This window comes from Homalodisca vitripennis, chromosome 4 (genome assembly GCF_021130785.1).
Source record: "Homalodisca vitripennis isolate AUS2020 chromosome 4, UT_GWSS_2.1, whole genome shotgun sequence".
In the NCBI taxonomy this organism is placed as follows: Eukaryota; Metazoa; Arthropoda; class Insecta; order Hemiptera; family Cicadellidae; genus Homalodisca; species Homalodisca vitripennis.
This window is the reverse complement of record NC_060210.1, coordinates 62,921,528-62,944,104: the sequence shown is the minus strand read 5'-3', so window position 1 is coordinate 62,944,104 and position 22,577 is coordinate 62,921,528. Positions and strand designations below refer to the sequence as shown.

At 32.2% G+C, this 22,577-nt stretch overlaps 1 protein-coding gene across 10 annotated transcripts in view; it reads right to left on the bottom strand.

The window, feature by feature from the left end:
* The window catches only part of LOC124359391 (phosphatidylcholine:ceramide cholinephosphotransferase 1-like), a 216,470-nt gene that overhangs the window by 6,702 nt on the left and 187,191 nt on the right, over positions 1-22,577 (bottom strand). For all 10 annotated transcript variants that reach the window (XM_046812087.1, XM_046812094.1, XM_046812091.1 and 7 more), the window contains 6 exons: positions 17,219-17,378; positions 14,751-14,949; positions 10,267-10,474; positions 8,210-8,327; positions 3,097-3,253; positions 2,126-2,301 (listed from right to left, as the gene is read on the bottom strand). In XM_046812087.1, the coding sequence (XP_046668043.1) occupies positions 2,126-2,301; positions 3,097-3,253; positions 8,210-8,327; positions 10,267-10,474; positions 14,751-14,949; positions 17,219-17,378 (1,018 nt within the window). The remainder of the gene's footprint in view (positions 1-2,125; positions 2,302-3,096; positions 3,254-8,209; positions 8,328-10,266; positions 10,475-14,750; positions 14,950-17,218; positions 17,379-22,577) is intronic.

The following is a 22,577-nucleotide window of genomic DNA, read 5'->3' as shown; positions in this document are numbered from 1 at the left end:
TAACTGGTAACTGGCTTTTATTGGACTTTCAAGGTATCCGTTAAATACATCATTTTTGTGGGTCCATAAACACAAATGTCATATATGGTAGGTGTGAATAATATTACACTGAGAAAACATTGTTCTAACAGGGCATAAATTGAATTCTTGATGATTGAATTTATAAATGTTATAATCAATTCAAGGATGTATATAACATGCCTTATGTGTGTGCTGCTGACCTCCCATGTTTGTATTTGCTGAATATATTCATTTTTTCCACATTAAATGTTGTGTTTCGTTTTAACTTTCATGTATCAGCATTTTTCACCCTTAGTGCGCCACCACTCCCGCGCGCCGTCGTTCGCTAGACCGCCAGACGTTTGAGCACCACACGGATCGAATACCGCCACGGCAAAATCACCCATTTTTGCATAGTCACATATATTACATAACTTTCGTAAATTTTGAGCTAGCCTTTTAGTTTTGGTTTTGTTTTTGAGGGGAAGAGATGTACTTTCGGTTGATGTAATAAATTACAGCTTTATTATTTTTTTTATATTTGTTTAGTAGTATGTATGCCTGTCGTAATTAAAAGAAAAAAAAAAAAAAAATTAAGTTTGAGGTCCAAAAACACACTGAATAAGTAACTTGGGCTCAAATAACATTTTTTAACCTAAAAGTACGTATTGTTTTGAATATATACTAAAAGTTACAAATATATTCCACAGAAATTGCATAAATAATGTAATTTAAGTAAAATTAAAAAAATTTCAAAAATTCCGCTGTAGGATGAAGATACACTTGTTACTATAGAAACAAGTAAATATCAATATTTTATAGTTGAAATGAAGCAGAGCAATACAATTCAAAGTTGATATAAATATATTTTATATATAATTATGTTTAAACTATAAGGACAAAGGCGTAAAGTTCACAGAGCCACTATAGTGGCCCGCGGCGCTGAAGGTACCGCATACGGCGAGCCACTATAGTGGCCCATGGCGGTCAAGGTACCGTAAATCTCGAGCCACTATAGTGGCTCACGGCGGTCAAAGGGTTAAACAACTGATGATGAGGATGAGACATTTGTCCTAAAAAATGTGAATGTATATGGCAAAACAATATTGAAATCATGATAAGGTACCATTAATTTCATGTATTATAACAGTCAGTGGCTATAAGAAATGCTTATTGACATGAACAAGATGAAGATCTATAAAGAAGATTAGACAAAGTGGAAGCAGATCTTTGACGAGGCCAGATACCACCTTGGGTATCAGTGGCGATGGGAGTTAGACCAAAACTAAATAAGTATATAAACGAGACATATTCAGAAAGTAACTGTACTGAACCTCTCATGGTTAGGCCACTGCTGTGTAACAAAACCTGTTCGAAGTCAGTAAGTTGAGAACTGTTGATATGACAATACGTTTCATGAAAAATGTCAATCCAATCTCTTACCAAGTTTGAAATACGCTGCATCATTCGTTATCTCATTTGGAAGAGCAAAACTCTGGTTGAGGTTTATAATAAGGTAAAAACTGTATATGGTAATGAAGCTATGAATCATACGAGTGTTTTCAGTAAATAAACAATTAACGGTAACATTTATCTAGACATGCTAGAAAACTATGCATACCCTCAACCTGAAAAATTTGAGCCTTGTGTTACTTTTCAACAAGATGGTGCCCTCCGCACTAGAGCTTAATTGTAAAAGAATCACTTGATAACATTTTCCCTCATTGGTGAACTAGGCGCGACATAACATGTAATTTTTTTCTCTGAGAATTTGTAAAAGGCCAGGCTTTCAAATCAAGTGTTAAACATTCAAGAGTTAAGAATTAACTGCAGCATTTTCACATATTAATGATGAATTGCCCCATTGAGTGTATGCTCAGTTAGATTGCTGAACTGAATATCTTTTTGCCAAAAATAAAAACCATGTTGAATTTCACAAATAAAGGCGATACCCAATATAAAATATAAATTAAGATTAGGTGTGTTACTTTAAATTTTATATTTGTGTTAAAAATATTTACAAACAAAGTTGATCAGTTTATTTTTTTGTTGACATAGCGTATAAGCAATTACTTTCCCAGATTAAAAACCCACAATAAGTACAACTACCTGACTTAGACCTCACCTTGAGTATAGAGTGGTTGGCAAGAGTGTGGTAGATCCAGAAGACCCTTGTGGTGACCCAGTAAGCTATGATGACATCTACAGTGTAATGGCCTCGAGCCACCAACACAAACATCACACCCACTGCTGACACCACAAATGACGCCCAATGCAGTGGCCACAGCCTCTTGGGTGAGTCTGAACACAGACATGACACAATTTTTCAATATAATCATCCTGCGAAGAGTATGTAAGCAAGATGATTTTGGCAGTAATATTATAATTCGATTCTAATTTTAATATGTTTTACTAAAATAAAGAAATCATTTCTGTTTTTTATTGCCTATGTAGACAATTGTGGTTGCTCTATACGTCTATTTTATAACCATTATTAGACAGTCAAATAAAAATTATTAAAAAATGTCAGCACACCAAGATAATAAAATTTATGGAAATCATAATATATAAATCAAGTAAATGCAGAAGATATTATTAAATCACGAAAATGGACTCAAACAAAATTCTATATTACTTTCACAAAGAGTACCAAAACTAACATTTCAAGAATTACATAGTATAATTCCACATAATCATTTATCTTTATCTTACAAACTCAAATTAATATTAAATTACATATGTTTAACTGCTTGTCTGCCAAAGACGGCCTTGCTATCAAAAGGCCTCATGAAATGAAAAGTTTGAAATATTGGTTGTTGTGAGTGTTAAATATAGCCAAAATATCAGTATTTAATCGTAAAATTGGATTTAGATGGGCTATTTCCATAAACTGTTGTCCCAGGATCGCACAGGGAACACTTTTAGTAGTTTATTAGAAATAAATTTAACTAAAAAGATTATTCAACACACATTTAGTAACCGTTAGTCCATTTTGTCCAGCATATTTGTGTCACCCGGATCTTTTAAAGAGTAAATTAAAAATAAATTATTTGCAGTTTGTTTCCAAACAAATGGTTAAGACTCACTGACACTTACACTCAGAAATTATGAGGTAACTCATGATGAGTATGATGGTATGGCCACTGTAGATGTAGTCACCACAATATGTATGTTTGCCATTGATAGACAACCCCATGCCAGATATTAGCTGGAACACTCTCTTGGCCACTATCGCAACACTTGTGTGGTTCACCTGCAATATTCATATTCTTAAATATTAAACTTTTACAATATTCTACTTATTGGTATCATAAAATAAAAACAAAAAAATAAAGACAAATTCTGAGATTTCAGATGCAATGCAATTATTGTTATTGCTGTTGTATGTTCTCTTATCTGAAACCGAACTTGATACTCTGTGTTCAAAAGTTTGGAAGGATAAAAACTTTTCACAATGTTGGTGTCAAAAGAAAAATTGTCATGAAATATACCCTAATTTGTAACATTATTAAGTTTTTCTTTTGTTTAGAAGGAAACCATGCAAGTTTCTGATTTAAAAGTAATAACTGAGTTTTAGTAACAAAAATGGTGCATTACATTAACAAAAAGTGTATGGTATTTTCCAGAGTTTTAGCCGGAAAATGAAAACTGGTTATCATTTTCAAGCCCTTCACAAGCCACTAAGCTTCCTTTAGCACTCCTTCCACTTTAAAAATAATTTGATTTTAAATTTTGGAAGAACTAAAAATTATAGGAAGCTATGTGAGAAGTAAAGGACATATGAAGTTGTATTATATAGAGTTTCTCAATGAAATATTGATGAGATTTGAAGAATGAGCTGGAGCTCTGACACGATAAATGATCCTGTATGGTAACAATTTCCTTAAAGAGACTATTTTATTATATTGCATGAAGAAATTTTTGTGTATGGCTTAATGTTGAAGATATGAAATGTGGCTTAACTGATAGCGGAAAAAAAGTATAGACATTTACAACTGTCTGATTACAAAAAAATCACTTCAACAGAAGACAGTATATATTCAAATCAATAACGATCTACAAGAAAATTCACTAACAGGGACAGAACTAGAATTTATTTCTCTATATGAGAATTAAGTAAACATTTATAGAAACTGTATTAACTAACATCAAGTTTTCTACTTCACTCAGATTAAAAATATTGCTTACACGATTATATCACGATGTTCAGTTAAAATTCTAAAACATTTGATCACACCTTTTAAGAAATATATAATTCACAATGGAGGACAAACAAAAAGTTTGGAGATTTTAAATTAGATTCTAATCTGAGCTGTGAGATTACTCTTACCTCCAGTCATGCCATTCTCTAAATTTAGTGCAGTAAATAACACATTTTTCTATAGAGGGGATTTATTTGTCCCTATTATAGAATGAAAATGGGATTCAATACACATCTGCTTCTTTGGGATCACCAAATTTTATTTCAATAAAATTATATCAGAATTACTATTTTAGTGATGCCACTTGTGTTAAAATGAACTTTACACACATGAAAATAGACTCAAGTGGCATAATTTGGAAATAAGTAATTTTTTACTTATTAAAATTTATATATAAATATATTTTCCCTATATGGTTGTATGCAAATGGAATATGCCACTATTCAGTGATTGCAAACACAACCAACTGGAATATTTAGAAGATGAATTTTTATACCAAGTTTCAACTCGTTTGGGCTTTTTCGGGAACACTATTATTTCCACAAGTGGAGTTATGTAACTTACACTGCTATATAACGTTCTTTGTATACAGGGTGTTCACAAAAAGGTTCTGTAACTGATAGTACACATTATTCCAAACAAAAAATGTCCTAAAACATAGTTTGAGAAATGTGTATTTTAGCCACTAGCCACAATTTTGTATTTTTTATTAAAAAATTTAATATTTTTAGATACATATACCAAATTTTGCATATGAGTATAGATAAATCAAACAAATTTAAACAAAATATTGTTGTGATTTGCTTTAATATTAACAAAATGGCACTTGTTTTGAAAGTCAAACAACCAAAAACCGATATAGTTATAAAAATATACAAGTTATCAAATTTTTTTGTGATTTTGATAAAAACTGCAATGTTACTTTTTCAATGAAAACGCATAATCGAGCACGATCATCATCAACTTTATTGCACAAGCCAGGAGCAATAAAGATTTTGTCAGTTGAAATGTATTACATGTTTTGCATCAGTTATAAAAAAATCTACAAAATGCTAACTATGTTGCAATACTTATAACAATTCCAAGGGTACTTTATCCAACAAAATCCGTCAACGCATAAATGAGCACCACATTAAAGGTACGCCTGCACAAACCTCGAGCAACAATCAGCTGATATCTCTCAATTGGACTCCTTGATGGCAATTGTTTCGGTCCTCCCCTCCCACAATTCATCGATCTTGAAACTTGTCATCCAGAAAATGCTGAACATGGTTATGAAAATGTGATGGAACACCATCCTGCTGGATGTAAATTGAGCCTTCCATGGTTTCAATTTGGTCTATTTTGTGGAAAAGCAAAAAGTTCCAGCATATCATAACAAATTGTACTGTTACAGGATTCTCTACAGAGAAAAATGGCTCCAAACATCTATTGTGCATTACAGCCCTAAAATTTTGAGTGTGGCATTCATCTTTAATAAAACCATGTGGTGGTTCTGACCCTAAATTGTACAGTAATGACGATTGACATGACAATTAATATGAAAAGTTGCTTTGTCTGAAAAAGTAACTCCTTTTTAAGAAATCATCATCCTTATGCAGGAAAAGGGAGCAATAAGCTTAAGTTTGATTTAACGCCTGGAGAGCCATAAAAGATGGCCATATTGGCGGTGGTTTTTACCAAGTTACACTAAACACTTTTTGAGTTTTTATATCTGTACATATATAAAATATACCATATAGTTTTAAGTTTGTGAACAAAAGTTGATGTTAAAATATGTTAGTACTTTTTGGACCTCCCTGTATATACAGTAGTCCCTCAATAATCCAACACACAATTCAGACCAAACATGAGTTGGATTAGTAAAAAAGCCAGATTACTGGAGTTCAATTGTAAAATGCATGTAAATTACATAATACTTACTTACTGCTTACTGCCGTGGCTCTTGGTACCCAAGGTGGTACTTTGCCTCGCCAACACACTGCCTCCAGATCTCTCTATCCATTGCCTCTTCTTCCCTTCTTCCCAGTTTTCTTATGTCTCTTCTGATCTGGTCTCGCCATCTAAACTTTGGCCTTCCTGGTGGTCTTCTGCCCTCCGGATTGTTTACAAGGACGTTCTTGACTAAGGAGTTGTCCTCCTTCCTTAGTAAATGGCCAGCCCATCTCATTCTCCTACTTCTCACCTCGACCACTATGTCTGGGTCCATATATAGTTGCCTCAACTCTACATTATGTTTTATCCTCCACTCTCCATCTTCAAGGGTTGGCCCATAGATTTTTCTCAATAATTTGTTCTCAAATACTATCAAACGTTTTTCTGTTTTTTTACTTAACACTCAGTTTTCTGAGCCATATAACAGAACTGGTCTTATAATGGTTTTATATATACAGAGTTTGGTTTTGTGTGATAGTAGTCGAGAGCTTAATAGCTTGTGGCATGCTGATAAACTTCTGTGTGCTGCATTTATCCTTTGTTGTATTTCCATGTCTTCTTCATTATTATTCGTCAGCATTACTCCCAAATAAGTGAAGTTGTTTACTTTTTTAAATTTGTGCCCTTCTATTTCTATATTATTTTCATTGTTTATTTAGGTTGTTCTCCCACACTCCATTATTTTGGTTTTCTCTTCATTTATGCTTAAACCAACTTTTTGTGTATGGTTTAGGAGTTTTGCGACCAGCACTTTCAGCTCTTCTTTACTCTTCGCTATAATTGCAACATCATCCGAAAATGCAAGAACATTTATTTTGGTCCCTATTGTAATTCCAGCTTCTGTTTGTCTTACTTCTTGTAATGCTTCCTCTAAAGCTAAATTAAATAGCAATGGGGACAATCCATCCCCCTGTCTTACGCCTGTGCTTACATCAAAGTTTTCCGAGATTTCCCCATTTATCTTAACCTTGCATCTAGATCCTGATATGCATGATTTTGACAAGTTTATTAATTTTTTGGGTATTCCATACTTTTCCATAATGTTCCAGAGTCTTCTTCTACTAATCGAGTCATATGCTTTGGAGAATTTAATAAAAAGGCATAGAAAGGATTTATTGAATTCATGGTATTTGGCAATTGCCTCCTTCAGTATGAATATTTGATCAGTAGTTGATCTACCTCTAGTAAAGCCTGCTTGGTGGTCACCTATTATATTGGATGTATACTCCTCTAATCTTTTTTGTAAAATCTTTGATAGCACTTTGTAGGTACAGTTTAGGAGAGAAATTCCTCTGTAGTTGGTGCACTCTTTTTTGTCACCTTTCTTATGAACATGGATGACTATCGCTTCCTTCCATTCATTTGGAATAATATATTCTAAATTACATAATAGAATATATTATTCCTCAAAAAGTAAATTCTTACCATTAAGATGAAGAACAGTCATAAAATAAAAAAAAAAAAAAATAGAATATGGCATATATGTTACTCTATCTTTTGAAACTTTTTTTAGGTAAAAGCCTCCAAAAAGTTCAATTTTGTTGAAAAAAAAAAAAAAAAATATGAACGAGACAATAATACTAAAATATCTCACAAACTTCCTCTATTATATGTATACTATTCAAAAACGGAAAAACAATGCTGTTAAATACACTGTCTTTAAGAGCTGGGATCACAAATTGACGGCTGTGACACCCTGCCCTATGGCACCGGACTGGCGCAGGGCCGAACTATAGAGGGACTACTATATAAACTTTTGAACAGGGGGGGAGTGATTTTGAGCTCTGGAGGTCATGCCTGGAGAATTTATACTAATAATTTTCTTAAGTGCTATCATGAGGACATTTGCAATGGTCTGTTTTTATACAAAATCTACCTGAAAAATTCCAGAGTTTAACAAACTATTATAGGGTAGAACAAAAATCAGAACCAATATTTTTCTAGTCATTACAAATAATCTAAGAAAATTATTCTATAATTAAAGGGTGAATTATGATAACAAGTCATAAGAACCTGTAAGGATCCATCTATTTATATTATAGCTAGTAAATCTGAATCATCAAGATGTGTACCTTGGGTGAACAGATGTATGTAGTGCTGGACATTGGCAACACTGTCACGTACATGGTGATGGACCGCATGAGATACAGCAATGAGAGAATCAGAAATACTCTTCTGAACACTATATACCTGCAATATGACATACTAGAATCTTGACTCTAAATCAGATGATATTTATTATTATAAAAAACATATACATGATTATTTATATTACAAAGATTGATCCTTTAGATAATTATATCAATTATTAAATTGAATCTAGTTTCTTATTCTAAACATAAGTTACCCTGGAGGTTTTGTGAATTTTTTGTTTTAAATTTAAATTTAAATAAACCGTTCTATGAGGCGTGTTCAGAAAGTAAGTACCTTAAAAAAAGTAAAACAGTTTCTTTCAACACAATTGATTTATACATGAAAGCCCAAACCTTAAACTATTTTTCGGCATAGTTTCCACCGTTGATTAAACACTTGTCGTAGTGGGTGATCAATTTGTGTATACCCTCTTTGTAGAAGGTTTCTGCCTACGAATGTAACCACGACTCCATAACAATTTTCACTTTGTCGGTTTCAAAACATTAGTTGCCTAGCTCGTGTTTCATGTGCAGGAACAAGTAGTGGTAGTCAGATGGTGCCGAACTGTAGGGCGGGTGATCAAACTGCTTCCAAAGAAATTGTCAAACCAAAGTTTAAGTGTCACCAGCAGTATGAGGCCAAGCATTGTCATGGACCAACATAATTCTGTTACTGACCATTCCTTTCTGTTTGTTTTGAATTGCCCGCCTTAGTTTTCTTAAAGGTTTCGCAATCCCTTGCCACATTAATGATTTACCCTCTTGGGAGAAAATCAATCAACAAAACATCTTTCCGATTCCAAAAGACAATGCACATGATTTTTTGTGCAGACATTGTCGTCTTGAATTTTTGTTTCTTCGGGGATTGCGAGTGTCGCCACTCCATTGACTGCAGTTTGGATTCCGGTGTGACATGATGGACCCAAGTTTCACCACCTGTCACAATTTTTTTTAAAAAGTCCTCACCATCATCACTATATTGTGTGAGAAAAGTCAAAGAACTTCCGAGTCTCTTGGTTTTGTGCACGTCAGTGAGCATTTTTGGAACCCATCGGGAAAACAGCTTGCGATAACCTAAGCGATCCATAACAATTTCGTACAAAAGAGTGCGTAAAATTTGTTGGAAATCGTCAGATAGTAATTTTTTCATCCATTGCCCTTACCAACAGTGACTAGAAAAAGGTTTTACTCCAATTCTCAGCATGCACATTTAGTTGACCGCCATTGATCATTCTAACCCACTTTTTCACCATCCCTTCACTCATCATGTCTTTCCTTTAAACATCTCCAAGTTAACAATAAATTTCAGCAGGTTCCACATTCCTTGCGTTTAAAAATCTTATTACAGAACGAATCTTACAATCGGTGGAATCACTAATTGTCTTAAACATTTTAAATGTTCAGAGAAAACTGAAAACATAATGTAGAACAACTAAAATGGTGTAAGTCTATAGCCAGTGAACATCGATGACTAATGTTCTTGTGTGACTTGTGACAACCGTTTACAGTGCAGTAGAATGAAACAGTACTTACTGAACATGCCTTGTATATTACGTTTATATATATATATATATATATATATATATATATATATATATATATATAATATTTTAACACTTTACCATGTGCAGTCCCACCACTTATAGAAAATACTGCAGTTTTTTTTATGATTTATGCAAAATGTTTTTACACCATCATTATCTCCACATTTTCCTGAAAAATAATGTATAGGTTTATAGCAAAAGTGTACGGGTACAAAACTCTCAAAAATGGCCTGCTATCTGAGGAAAACATTACTGCTGGATCAAGGGTTAAGACTGTGTGATTTATAATAAAAATGTTGTTTCGTTTCTCATAGTGGTAGCAACGCGTGTAAAAACCACTTTGCACTGCTTTCATAGAAAAGTCAAGAATATTTAGAATTTATTTGTTGGACATTACTAATAAATTGAAAATATGCATTCAGTTTTAATGAAAATGTTTGGACTGTACCACACCTGTGTTTGTGCATGACGATGACCAGCACCGTGACGTTGGTGGAGATCATAATGAGTATTTCAGAGATATCCAGCGTCCAATCTAACGTGGGCACGTTGTCGAGGAACGTATCAGGCAGTGGTGGGTACGAGCGATCAGGCACCCTTTCGTGAACCAGAGCCAGTGATAGTGTCGACAGAACCATGTTTAGCAAGAATGTCAGGAATGCTGCAACAATCAAACGTTTATTTCGTTATCTCAAATAGTATTAAATCTCATAAAGTGATAGACAACAATAAAAAAAAAACAAATAATTTAAAATATATAGAAAGGAAAATCTATTAAACATTGTGTTATTTTTATAGTATTCACCATTTAGTTAATAGAAGCTTAGGCATACGAGTTGTATGATCACTATGTGAAAAGTTTAAAAAGTAAAGTGGTCCAGAAATAATGTAAATAACAAAACTGTGCCTAGCCTAAGAGGTATAAATAGTATTGGCATGATTTATACTCTGAGTAATTAGCACTTTAGATGTACCTTATTAGTACAAGTTGACAAAAAAACTACAGGGGAATAAAACCACAGACATCAAGGCCTTAGCTAGGAGTAGATGCAGCAAACCAGTCATTTGAATCTCAAATATTAAAGTCAATGAGAATGGGGCAGATATATTAAAAGAAGGAAGATATATGTATAATGGATTAAGTAAAGAAAAGAGAAATAGGGGAAGTGGTCAGGGAGGAAGGGAGAAAGAAAGAACGTGGAATACAAAATACAATGTGTTGGTCACAATAATTTATTCAAGATTTTTTGAGTAATTGGAAATAGTTTTAAAATATTTGTAGGCTAATAAATAACACATAACAATTATAACCTGATAGGACTGAACAAATTTAGTTTATGTTTGTCTGTTGGCACATTATCTCGAGAACAAACTAAACTACAGATTTAAAATAATGCATGAAGCATGATTTCTATATAGGCAACACAGAGTTCGATGTTGGAGCATTTCAGTCCATGGGATTTGGCTGAGTGTTAGTGAATATTTCTATATTGATGATCACATGGATATATTTAAACTTTGGAATTGGGGTGGTTTTGAACTCTTGAGGATCATCTTAATTTTCCTTAAATGGTAGCGTGAGTGATATTGCAATAGGAGGATTTTGTATACACTATCTAACTAAAATAAGAAGAGAAACTTTGATTCATTTTTATGCAAGCTTTGCTGTAAACTCGTATAAAATCTCTCTTGGAATGTATTGGGAAAGTTACAAAACAAGCCTTTGTGTACATAAATATTGTGAAAGTTCTAATCTCCAACTGAACATGGGCAAGCCTGGGTTGTTACAGACTTTGTGTTCCCTCACATCTTACAATCTCGTGAACAACTGAAACTATTAAATCAATCCTTGTGTTACAAGTAACAAGATTAATTGAACTATATAACAAGATATAGTAATATGTTACATCAGTTACTGTTATAATTCAATTCGTTTATTCAATTCAATTCGTTTATTGCCGTTAAATAACATATGTTACAATAGGCTTTGTCACATTATTCAATTAAATGGTAGCACAATGATACAAATAAAATAGCAGACATTTGACTTCAGTGAAAATTTGATGTAAGATAGCTTGTTGTTTGTCAATGTGTCTAAGTCTTAATCTAAATATAACAATTAACAATATATAACAATGAACAAATATAACAATTAACAAACATAACAATTAATAAAATTAACAATCAATAAATACAACAAATAATACAAAATTACAAAATATGAGAATAAATTATGATATATAAATATTACACCTAAAATATTATGTCATCTAATGAAACATTGTAGAATTCGTCTAAACTATAAAAAGCTTTTTTTAAAAACCATTTCTTAAGAACCAATTTAAAACTATTTACAGACAAAGACTTTACATTTAGAGGTAATTTGTTAAAAAGCTTTATGCCAATATGTATGTAATTACTTTTTGTCTTACTTAGACGTACAAATTCTTCATCAATAAGGTTTTTATTTCTGGTGTTATATACATGTTTACTGCTTCGTAAATTAAATTCTGCATAATGGTCTTTAACATACATAATTGATTGAAACATGAACACACAGGGTAACGTTAGAATACTCAGATCAATAAAATGCGGTCTACATGATTCAGTGTCCCCAATTCCCACTATACATCTAATCGCCTTCTTTTGCCATATAAAAACCTGTTGAGCCCCAGAGGAGTTTCCCCAAAGAGTTGTACTGTATAATAGGTGACAGTGAAAAAAAGAGTAGTAAGCATTTAAAATAAGTTCCCTACTGGTACATGTTTTTAGTTTCCTTAATAAGAAAAGAACTTTAGCCAATTTTTTACACAATTGATTTGTATGTTCATTCCAACTAAGCTTGCAGTCTAGATTTATTCCTAGGAGTTTAACAGATCTATTTTCAGTGTTTTTAAGCCCAAAAACAATTCTTTCAGTCTTATTTTTATTAAGTAATAATTTATTATTTTCAAGCCATATATAATATTAGTTTAAAATATTTTTCTTCACCTCATTAATTCAGATTAAGGTTAATACTGAATAACATTTATTCACTTTTTAATACTCTAATTTAAATCAAACTTATTGTTTTTAAAACAGCTGGCAAAACTTTCATTTAACATAAATTCTTGATTCTACATGTTTTGTGTGAGGTTTCTACCCAGCCCTCAATCCCCACACTGGTCAGTAATACCAGGACAGAAGAATAAGAATACCAAAAGTACCTTTGTGTCTTTGTATGCAACACTTTTCTTACTTCAAACAACCTGAGGGCAAAAATGTTACAGTTACAGCTAAACACATTACTTTCATATAAAGTAAAAACTTACTAAAGTCATAATCGAAAAAAATCTAAACTGTTAAAAGTCCTTATAACACCAATGCATCTACGAGTAGTTATTATATCAGTATACTCAAATATAGAGACAAATTTACAGGTCTCTCATATGAAATAACATAAGAAAATAAGTCCCCAATCCCATAAAAAGTACAAATAATTAGTTTTAGAATAAACATAAATACTGTACCACTGCCTTCCTGAGGTTCAGGAACATGTGGTTATTTCAGGCTATCTCTCAGGAGCATCAGCCATACCATTATGGGTCATTCAATTTCAAATCAAACTATGAAAAATGTTTTGTACCTTGACCTCTCAGATTTTGGTAATTTTTATGGAAGTTGTACCTACTAAAACTAGTTAAAATGCAAAATTTTACATTTTTCCGCCTTAGGGGTTTTGAGTTACAGGCTTTTAAAAACCCACAAAATGGCAGTTTTTTAGTCATACTTCAGTATTTTCTAAACACCATAATTAAAAACTTATTATAGCTAAAGAACTCAAATTTGTGGTATTCTTTTTGATTTGAAATGCTCTTTAATTTGATATACCACGTGACTAAGTTTTTAATATTTTGAATTCTCCCAAAAAGTGTTTTTGAAAAACCAAATATGTTCTCTTCAATTTATTTGAAAAAAATGTCATTCACAGTATAACTTGTAAGTACCTTCATCTATTATTTCATTATTAAATTTATTAATAATGAAACGGTAAGTCTTTTAATTCACTACCACTTAGGTATTCCTTGCACACATTTATATAACAGTGCTGAGAAGATGGATTGTATATTATCTTTTCCAGACACAAGGTGTGATAGGATTTCAAAGATATTTATCATCCAGGACAAAATTTTGCATTTTTGCTCCAGTCATCATTACTTTTATGTTTTGGCGCAATGTGCAGAAACACACATTTTATGTGTTCCACTTTATCCAGGAAAGATGTAGTCCTTGGGCGTAAGCTTACAAACCTTTGAAAATGAACTAGTTGAGAATTTTCCTTTAGATAAGCGATACATTTCTTTGATATTTGCTTAAAACTAATCTCTGTTGTACCTGTACCTTTCCATCTTTATTTCAAATAGGGACATTGTCTGTTTTACCAGATATCATTCAAGGTTCAGAGTATTGGTTGATTTAACATGGAATGAATGACCCATATCAGCTAAATAATGATTTCTTAGTATTCGTAATATCATTAATAAAGGTGGATGTTACATTATTGCAAGATGTCATAACGTTTAAAAACAAAATAAAAATAGGTTCCAGACTGGAACTTTGGGATACTTCCTGTATCAGTAAAAAGACTAAGGATATACTCCCCTGAATTTTATCCTAAATAATCTTTCTAAAACATAAGGGTTAATATAAATAATAAGTCAGGATAAAATTTAAAAAATCTAGAAATTTCTCCTAAAAGAAATTATGAAAAAGCTCATCAAGCACCTTTTGGAAGTAAATGGAAATAGTAATAGCTCATTTACGTCGAGTGATGCCACAATGGTGTAATACAAGTAATATATGGCTGGTACTTATAACTATGTTATTATCCATGTTACATAATATGTTAGTTTGAGCTTCTTAGAATACTGACTTTAATTTTGCTAACTTCTACTCACCTATAAAAGTTTTCATCTTCTCCTTGGGGTATCTGGGCTCATCACGCAGAGGTGAGGGGACCTCTATTCTCACAACACCGTTTGAGTTGATGGTGTTGCGCTTGAGCCCATCCATCTTGTCTTCGTCGTCCTCGTCGTAATCTGGCGGCTGTGCCAGAGTTGCTCCAGTCACCCACCCTCCTGTGTCCGGCAGCAATGGCTGAAACAACGGTATCACTATAGTTGAATGTACAAACAAGGTTGGAGTATGCCTAACCACATGTCGCGTAACAGACTTCGTAAAGGTTGCATGCAAAATTTGAAGCCCACAGTTTATCTCATTCTTGTGATGTCCTGCGATGAGATAGACAGGTAGACATTATAGGGAAAATATTTTTTACATTCTCCCAACAGACAAAAAAAAATGAATTTTTGTCAACTTACTAAGTGATAGGCTCCAATGACGCTCAGACGAATTCCAAGTTCAAACATGATCCATCACTTAACTCATTATTGTCTATGTAGAAATAAATGAAATAAATTTTGAAAAATATAGTTTTTTAGTGAGTTGCATACATTATGAATATCTTCTTTTAATTTCATCCATGAACACTTACTGGAGATATGTATTTCTATTGCTACAAGAAGTTTTTATTTTTTAGTTTCCTGTGCTTCTTTCATTTTTCAATATGGCTCGTACTTAGTTGCGGCAACAATTTCTTTTGCCACTTTGTTTTAAAATAAGATGCATTTCGTTTTAATGCATCAATATAATTTTTCTGGATAAAAGAAGGTTAATCTATTCACATGATTTTTCAAAATGAGGATATCTTCTGCATGATATATACTCGTAAACCAATATCATTATTTAAATTTATTTGAATAAATCACTATTTTTAAAACTAATTTTGTAACAAGAAACCTTTAATAATAAAGGAAAATCTCCATTCCAACACCCCATCAGGAATAATATACCTTAATAAGGATCATAATTGTAATATGTTAATTAAATTCTTTCCGATTTTATAGCAATTGTTTAATATTTGCTAAATAATTATATTAATTTACAAAAAACTAATTATTTGAACAGCTTGTAGATTTAATCTTTTAATTTGTTCCATTATATACGGACTTGTTTTGTTTGTTTAAAGTTTAGTGCTTATAAGCACACATGTAAATATATGATTAATTGTATAAGATAGCTTTGATTTATTGTGAAAGTTATTAAAAAATAGACTATCAGGTTTAAATCGTAAAATATCAAAAATACAACTAAAAAAAAATGTTTAATGTAATAAATGAAAACGTATATTGCGGCCTATGTTTCAGTAAAGATGATGAAAAATGTAATAAACTAATATCGGGCAAAAACAGGTAGCTAGTTTATATGTTTTCTAACTAAAAGCGTTGCTCTACACAACCTATAAAAAGTTTGAGGTAACCAACTAAATCCCTCATTAGAAATTAGTTACATTTGCTGAACTAAACCTCAAAGATTATCATTAAAAATCATTTAAAAAGGTCCTAAATAGTATATAGTATTTTATTCAGTGATTGAAATAAACTTAGACAAACCCAGAGAATAAATTAAATATAGTATGAGCACTGTTATGATATGTACTGTGAAAACCCGATAGATTTAAAAGTTTAAATAACTTTTACCCAAATGAGCAGACTTTACTTTTACACTGATTTGATAAGAACCTTTAAACAAAAGTAAACAGAATTTTTAACATCAAGAGTCGAAATAGTACATGAGTACTTCGTACTTTCACTGTTACGGAGAGTTAGGGTTTAAAATACTTCGGGCTTACTTCATTTGAGTTTTTGCCAGGTACTGTATTGAGTACTTTTGCCACACTGCATCCAAGAGGTGATGTGAGTGTTGCATCTCGTCCAGCAATTGAGCATTAAACGTTTATCAGGGAGGGAGTTAGGAGTCTCCATAAGTAGAGTAATTACTACGGTGCAGGTGCAGTAGTAACTGCCTAGTAAGAGCAGTTGTTTATTCACTTGTACCAATAAAATGTTTTTATAGTAGTTCCTCAGGCTATTTATTTGTTTTATTCACTTCGCCAGTAATCACTTCGTATTAAGTTATTAAATGGGCGTAACTTTAAAATCAACGATAAAAATAAACTGTGGAAACAGCTAGAAATTATGATGACTATTCTGCTGCTAATCTTGTCTCTTAAGTTCACTTACTAGAAATAGTGCCTTAACAACATTTAATTGTAACAATTGTTTTACAAGTTCAAGAACTTTATTATATCTGAAATTAAAATAATTCCCTTGATTATTTTGTTACGGTAAACGAAGTTTGGATCGATTTGATTTACCCCCGTCAATGATAGAACTACCTGTTGAATTAAACATGCTTAAAAAAAAACTTGAACAGTATCAAGTTGTATCACCAAGTTTAGGTCAGTTTCTATTCATCCCCTGACAAGTAATTAACCTACAATATCCATAATTCTTACTGGTATTACCTGCCGTTGATACAGGTCACTCTGTGTCATGGCTGCGCCGGCCGGCCCGGACACCGACACGGGCGCTGCGCCTGCCGATGGCCCGCCGGTCGCTTCCCCTTCAGCGGAAATACTCCCGTAGTCGTTATGGCTGCCACCGCTTTTGGGATCCAAAACCATCCTGCAACAAACAACCAACTATCAGTTACTTCTTGTGCACCAGAAACACGAATTGTTCAATATATAAAGTAACGTAATCACAATACATTAAAGAAACCTTGGTCGGGCTAACGAAGATCAGTGCTGTAAAATTATAAAACCAATATGTATAGTTTAGGAAAACTAGGTGTACAAGTGAACTCTCCTGAGTGTAGTATTAAAATGACATGGATTTTCATTGTAATAAAGATACGTACTATCCTAGCGATGTGCTACGTAAGCAGCACAGCATACATAATAAATATTATATATACAAAATGTGATGAACTCAAAGAACGAGTTTGAATCATTTTGAGGTGTTATCTTCATCCAATTAAGCTAATCCCTCGTACTGAGATATTGTTAATCCCTTGGTGAAGTGCAATGATATCTGTACTATTATATGAATAGCGTAAACATTACTGTCTAAGTGATGGCAAGGGACAAGAATATCTCACTGATATAATTAACTTGCTTACAATATAAATCAACGCCTGACTTCGTCTAACAGCAGTTTTCCGTTACGCAAGCAAGTGAATAAATGAATAAATGATTTTATTCCTTCCACAAACAACAAAGTTAATATTGAAAAAATGAACATCCTGGAATTAACTGGCCACTTTTACAAGTATTGTGACCAGTATAAACATAACAAAATAAAATACACTGTTTGTGTCAGAGTCCAGTTTCTTAATGTGTTTTCAACAGCCGAGTCGCTCTCTATGGCATCTGTGTCTTAACACTAGTATCTGGCTTATCAATACACTTCTATACCTTACTCACTAGATAACAAATGGCTTACAATATAAAACAAAGAAAATTTTGCTTCCACAGTAACAAGTAAAAATAAAAATAAAAACCCGGCAAATATACAGTACACTGATTGAAAATCATTTTTATTAAGAACATAAACATACTCATTTTATTTTATTTAAATTAAAGTTACTGTAAATCAGTGCTAATTTTGAATTTGAAATTAATCATAAAACCAATTACACTCTTCAAAAGATAGTAAAAATGTCTTTAGCTTAAAACTGAAAGAATTTATATTGTTTGCTAACTTTATTTCGTATGGCAATCTATTAAAAAACTTGGGACCAACATAGGAAAAAGAATGTTTAAATGCAGACTTATTTACTTTAGGAATTCGGAAAATTCGATTTTCTATACTTCTGGTCTCATATGTTAGATCAGTAGTTCCCAAATTGCCACTTCTGAGATAAAAAGCCCTTAATACCTTAAAGATAAATAAATTCTGCAAAGGCAATATTTTAAGTCGACAAAAAAGTGGGAAAGAACTGTCTCTCCTCTGTTTGTACAAAATAATTCTCATAAAATGGTTCTGAACTACTCTTAACTTCTCTATCAAGTACTTATATGTTCCCCCCCAGCAAATAATACCGTATTCTATTCTTGAATTAACCAGAGCGAAATATAAAGTTCTTAACAAATCTTGATCGCAAAAATTCTTTAAAAAATAAAACTTTCTGATTGTTGAATTAAGTTTGGTTTTTAAAGTTGTAATGTGATTTTCCCATGTTAATTTCTTGTCAAAAATTACTCCTAAGTATTTAAAATGGTCTTCTTTTTTAATTATCTTACAATTACAGTCAATTTCTCCACAATTTAAAGCATGATACATAAGGTCTTGGTCAAAAATAAAATCATTAAAGTTAAAATTTACATACTGTGTTTTTTCAACATTTACCTGCATTTTATTTAATGTACACCAATTTTTTAATATTAATAAATCTTCTAAAATTTGATTTTTTAGCACGTGCACATTTTTATTTGAATATAACAAAGCAATATCGTCAGCAAAAGCACTAACCTTCCCATTAAAATTTATTTCTAACAAATCATTTATGTATAAAAATAAGGAAAAGTGTAGATGAGATTACACTTCCCTGCGGTACCCCAGATGAAACCGGAAGTGGTGCACTGACGGACTGACAGACACGTACCCGCTGCTCCCTGCCCGTGATGAAACCACGGAACCAACTCAAGGCTACGCCCCGTACTCCCGCCGCCTCCAATTTCAATAGCAAAATCTCATGGTCAACTAAGTCAAACGCCTTTTTAAAATCAATAAACAGACCAGTTGATTTTTTCCCTTGATTTAAGCTAGAATAAATCATAGTTGTAAAGTTTACAAGAGCATCTTCAGTAGATTTACCTTTACGAAAACCAAATTGACTAATACAATAACCTATATTATTTAAATAATTTATTAACCTAATCTTCATTATATTCTCAAATATTTTTGAAAACACAGAAAGCAAGACTAATAGGGCGAAGATCATGTGACTTAATTGATTTATTTTTCTTATATATTGGAACAACTACGCTTGACTTTAGATTGCGAGGAAAAACACCAGTTGAAAAACTTAAATTTATTATTTTAGTTACAACAGGAGATATTACATGAGAAATGCGCTTAATTAAAAATGTATTAATATTATCAAAACCTGCTGATTTTTTATTTTTTAATTGTTTAATAATTTCTGAAACTTCATTTTCGTTAGTGGGAAGTATGAAAAAAGATGATAACCTTTGCTGTAAAAGAAAATTATTATCTACATTAACGGATTGATTAGACTGAACTTCAATGAAGTATTGATTTACTATGTCCGCTACAACTTGTGGATCTGATAAAATTTCCCCGCTATCCAGTTCTACTTTTTCAACTGATCCTCTAGATATGGTTCCACTTAAACTATTTACAATTTTCCACTGAAGTGATGTATCTCCATTAGCTTCATTAATTTTTTTACGATAATAACTATTTTTTGTTGTGCTAATTTCATTTTGTAGATTTAAACAAAATTTTTTATAGAAAGAACAAAAATTCGTATCATATGGCCTGGTTTTATAAATTCTATATAACTTTGTTTTCTTATTTAGCTTATTTAGTAATTTTGTGTTAATCCAGGGGCTAATTTTCTTTGCTTTCTCAAGTTTACTTTTTGTACCCCTAATTTTTTTACAACTATTAATAGTATCGCATAAAATATTTAAAAAATCATTAAAACATACATTAACATTTTCAGTTATAAAACAACTATCCCAGCTTATATCACTCAATTTTAATACAACTTCATCATAATCAATAATACTAAAATCATGACTAACCACTATGCTATTTACATGTTGATTACTAGGAACTGTAATTGCTAAACCTAACATACAATGGTCAGTGAGATCAACATCAAAAATGGCACTTTTAAAAATTGTTAAATCACGGTGTCTGACAAAAAATATGGTCTATACACGTTTGTGAATTAGCAGTGATTCTAGTAGGACCATCAATAAGCTGTGCAAAGCCGTTACTACTTAACATACTTAAATAACTTTGAACACTTTGTGTATTTTCTAATGTATTTAAATTAATATCTCCAATTAAAACGGTACTGTTAGAAATTAATGTTAGTTTGTTTGTAAATTCTTCAATAAAATCATTCTCAGAAAAATTGTGTAGTCTATATATACATAAGAGGTTAAAAAATAAATTATCAAGTTAAGGCACTACAAGCGGAACTGATTTGGACCAGGTTTCTGTGTTACATTGGCCTTTTCAAGAGATTCACTTCGTGCCATATTCAGACGTACAGCTCCATATAGCCCATTTATTGATTACGTACACAGTTACGCTAAGAGAAACAAAAATCAAATTTGTGACAGTACATACTATGTACTCCATGCCCTCGAAATATATAGTATCCTAAAATTCAATACTGTATTTTGTTTGTGAGAACGTGCGTGTCTATGTGCTCTGCAATGTTGTATTTTTCAACCTTTGACTTTATACGATGTATTGTAAAAATCAGGATTATAGACGAGTGTACAGTACGAAGTACACAAGTGTTATGTGTTGACTTTCATCAGTTATGTTATTTATTTGTCTGTTGACAGTTTTAGACTTTGAAAGCACATAACAGTATTATATATTTACCTTACAATTATGGGACAACATGAGCTACTTCCTTCCTTCCAAATACCTTTTGTCCTACGATTTCAAATTATTAATTCGAGTTTTTTCCTTTACTTTGAGGAGAAATATTAGATTAAACGCATTTTCCTTTGTTTCCAGTATCTCGAGTCACATTGTTTGGAATGCATTTTGTACAACAAAATATTAATCTGCTATACTTGTGTCAATCTTACGCTTTGGCCCAATAAAACTAGAATTAAAACATAGTTTCATATTTTCTGATCATTAAATAGCGAAAGGTCGAACAAGGGAAAGATTTGCAGAGCTTCGCTCCTTTTCCTCCCTCTGTATATATACAGGGTGTTCTCAAAAGGGGTTGTCACAAACCACTGTGGCTTATAGTCATGATTCCGAACAAAAATGTCCTATAAACATAGGTCGAGAAATGTATTGTTTAGCCGCTAGCCACAATTTTTAAATATTTTAATTAAAAATATAATCTATAAAACTAGCTACGCTACAGATATCAAACTTTACACATAGGTTACGATATGTCAGAGGAAAACTAAAAAAATATTGTGCTGTTTGCTTCAATATTAACACAATGGCAACTGTTAAAACATTTTAAAAGTCAAATAACAAAACAAAAAACAGTATAATTTCAAAAACTTTACAAGACACTTACTATTTTACAATTTTATAAAAATTCTAATTATACTTTGTTCAACGAAATCCGTCAACGCATAAGCGAGCACAGCCACTTGCAAGGCCCTCTCGTACAAACCGAGCAACAAACATGTTACAGTTGAGAGGCATCAGCTGTTGTGACATGTTGGCTTATGCAAGCGTACCTTTACAAGTGGTTGTGCCCGCTTATGCGTTGACAGATATCATTGAACAAAGTACAGTTGGAATTGTTAATAAAATTGTAAACTAGTTAGTATCTTGTAAAGTTTTTGATATTATACTGTACAATTATTTATCGAGTTTTCCTCTTACATATCGTAACCTATGTGCGAAGTTTGGTATCTGTAGCGTTACTAGTTCTAGATATTACATTTCTTCAATAAAAAAACATTACCGCTAGCGGCTAAACGATACATGTTGAGACACTCGTGATCATCTATACAGCAAGTGAAATGTTGTCACAACATAAAAACGCGCCCCGGAATCTATCGTCCTGGAGGTGTGCCAAGTCAACCCGTTCTGACTTCCAAATTATTCCTATTTTTCGTGGGGGCACTCGGCCAA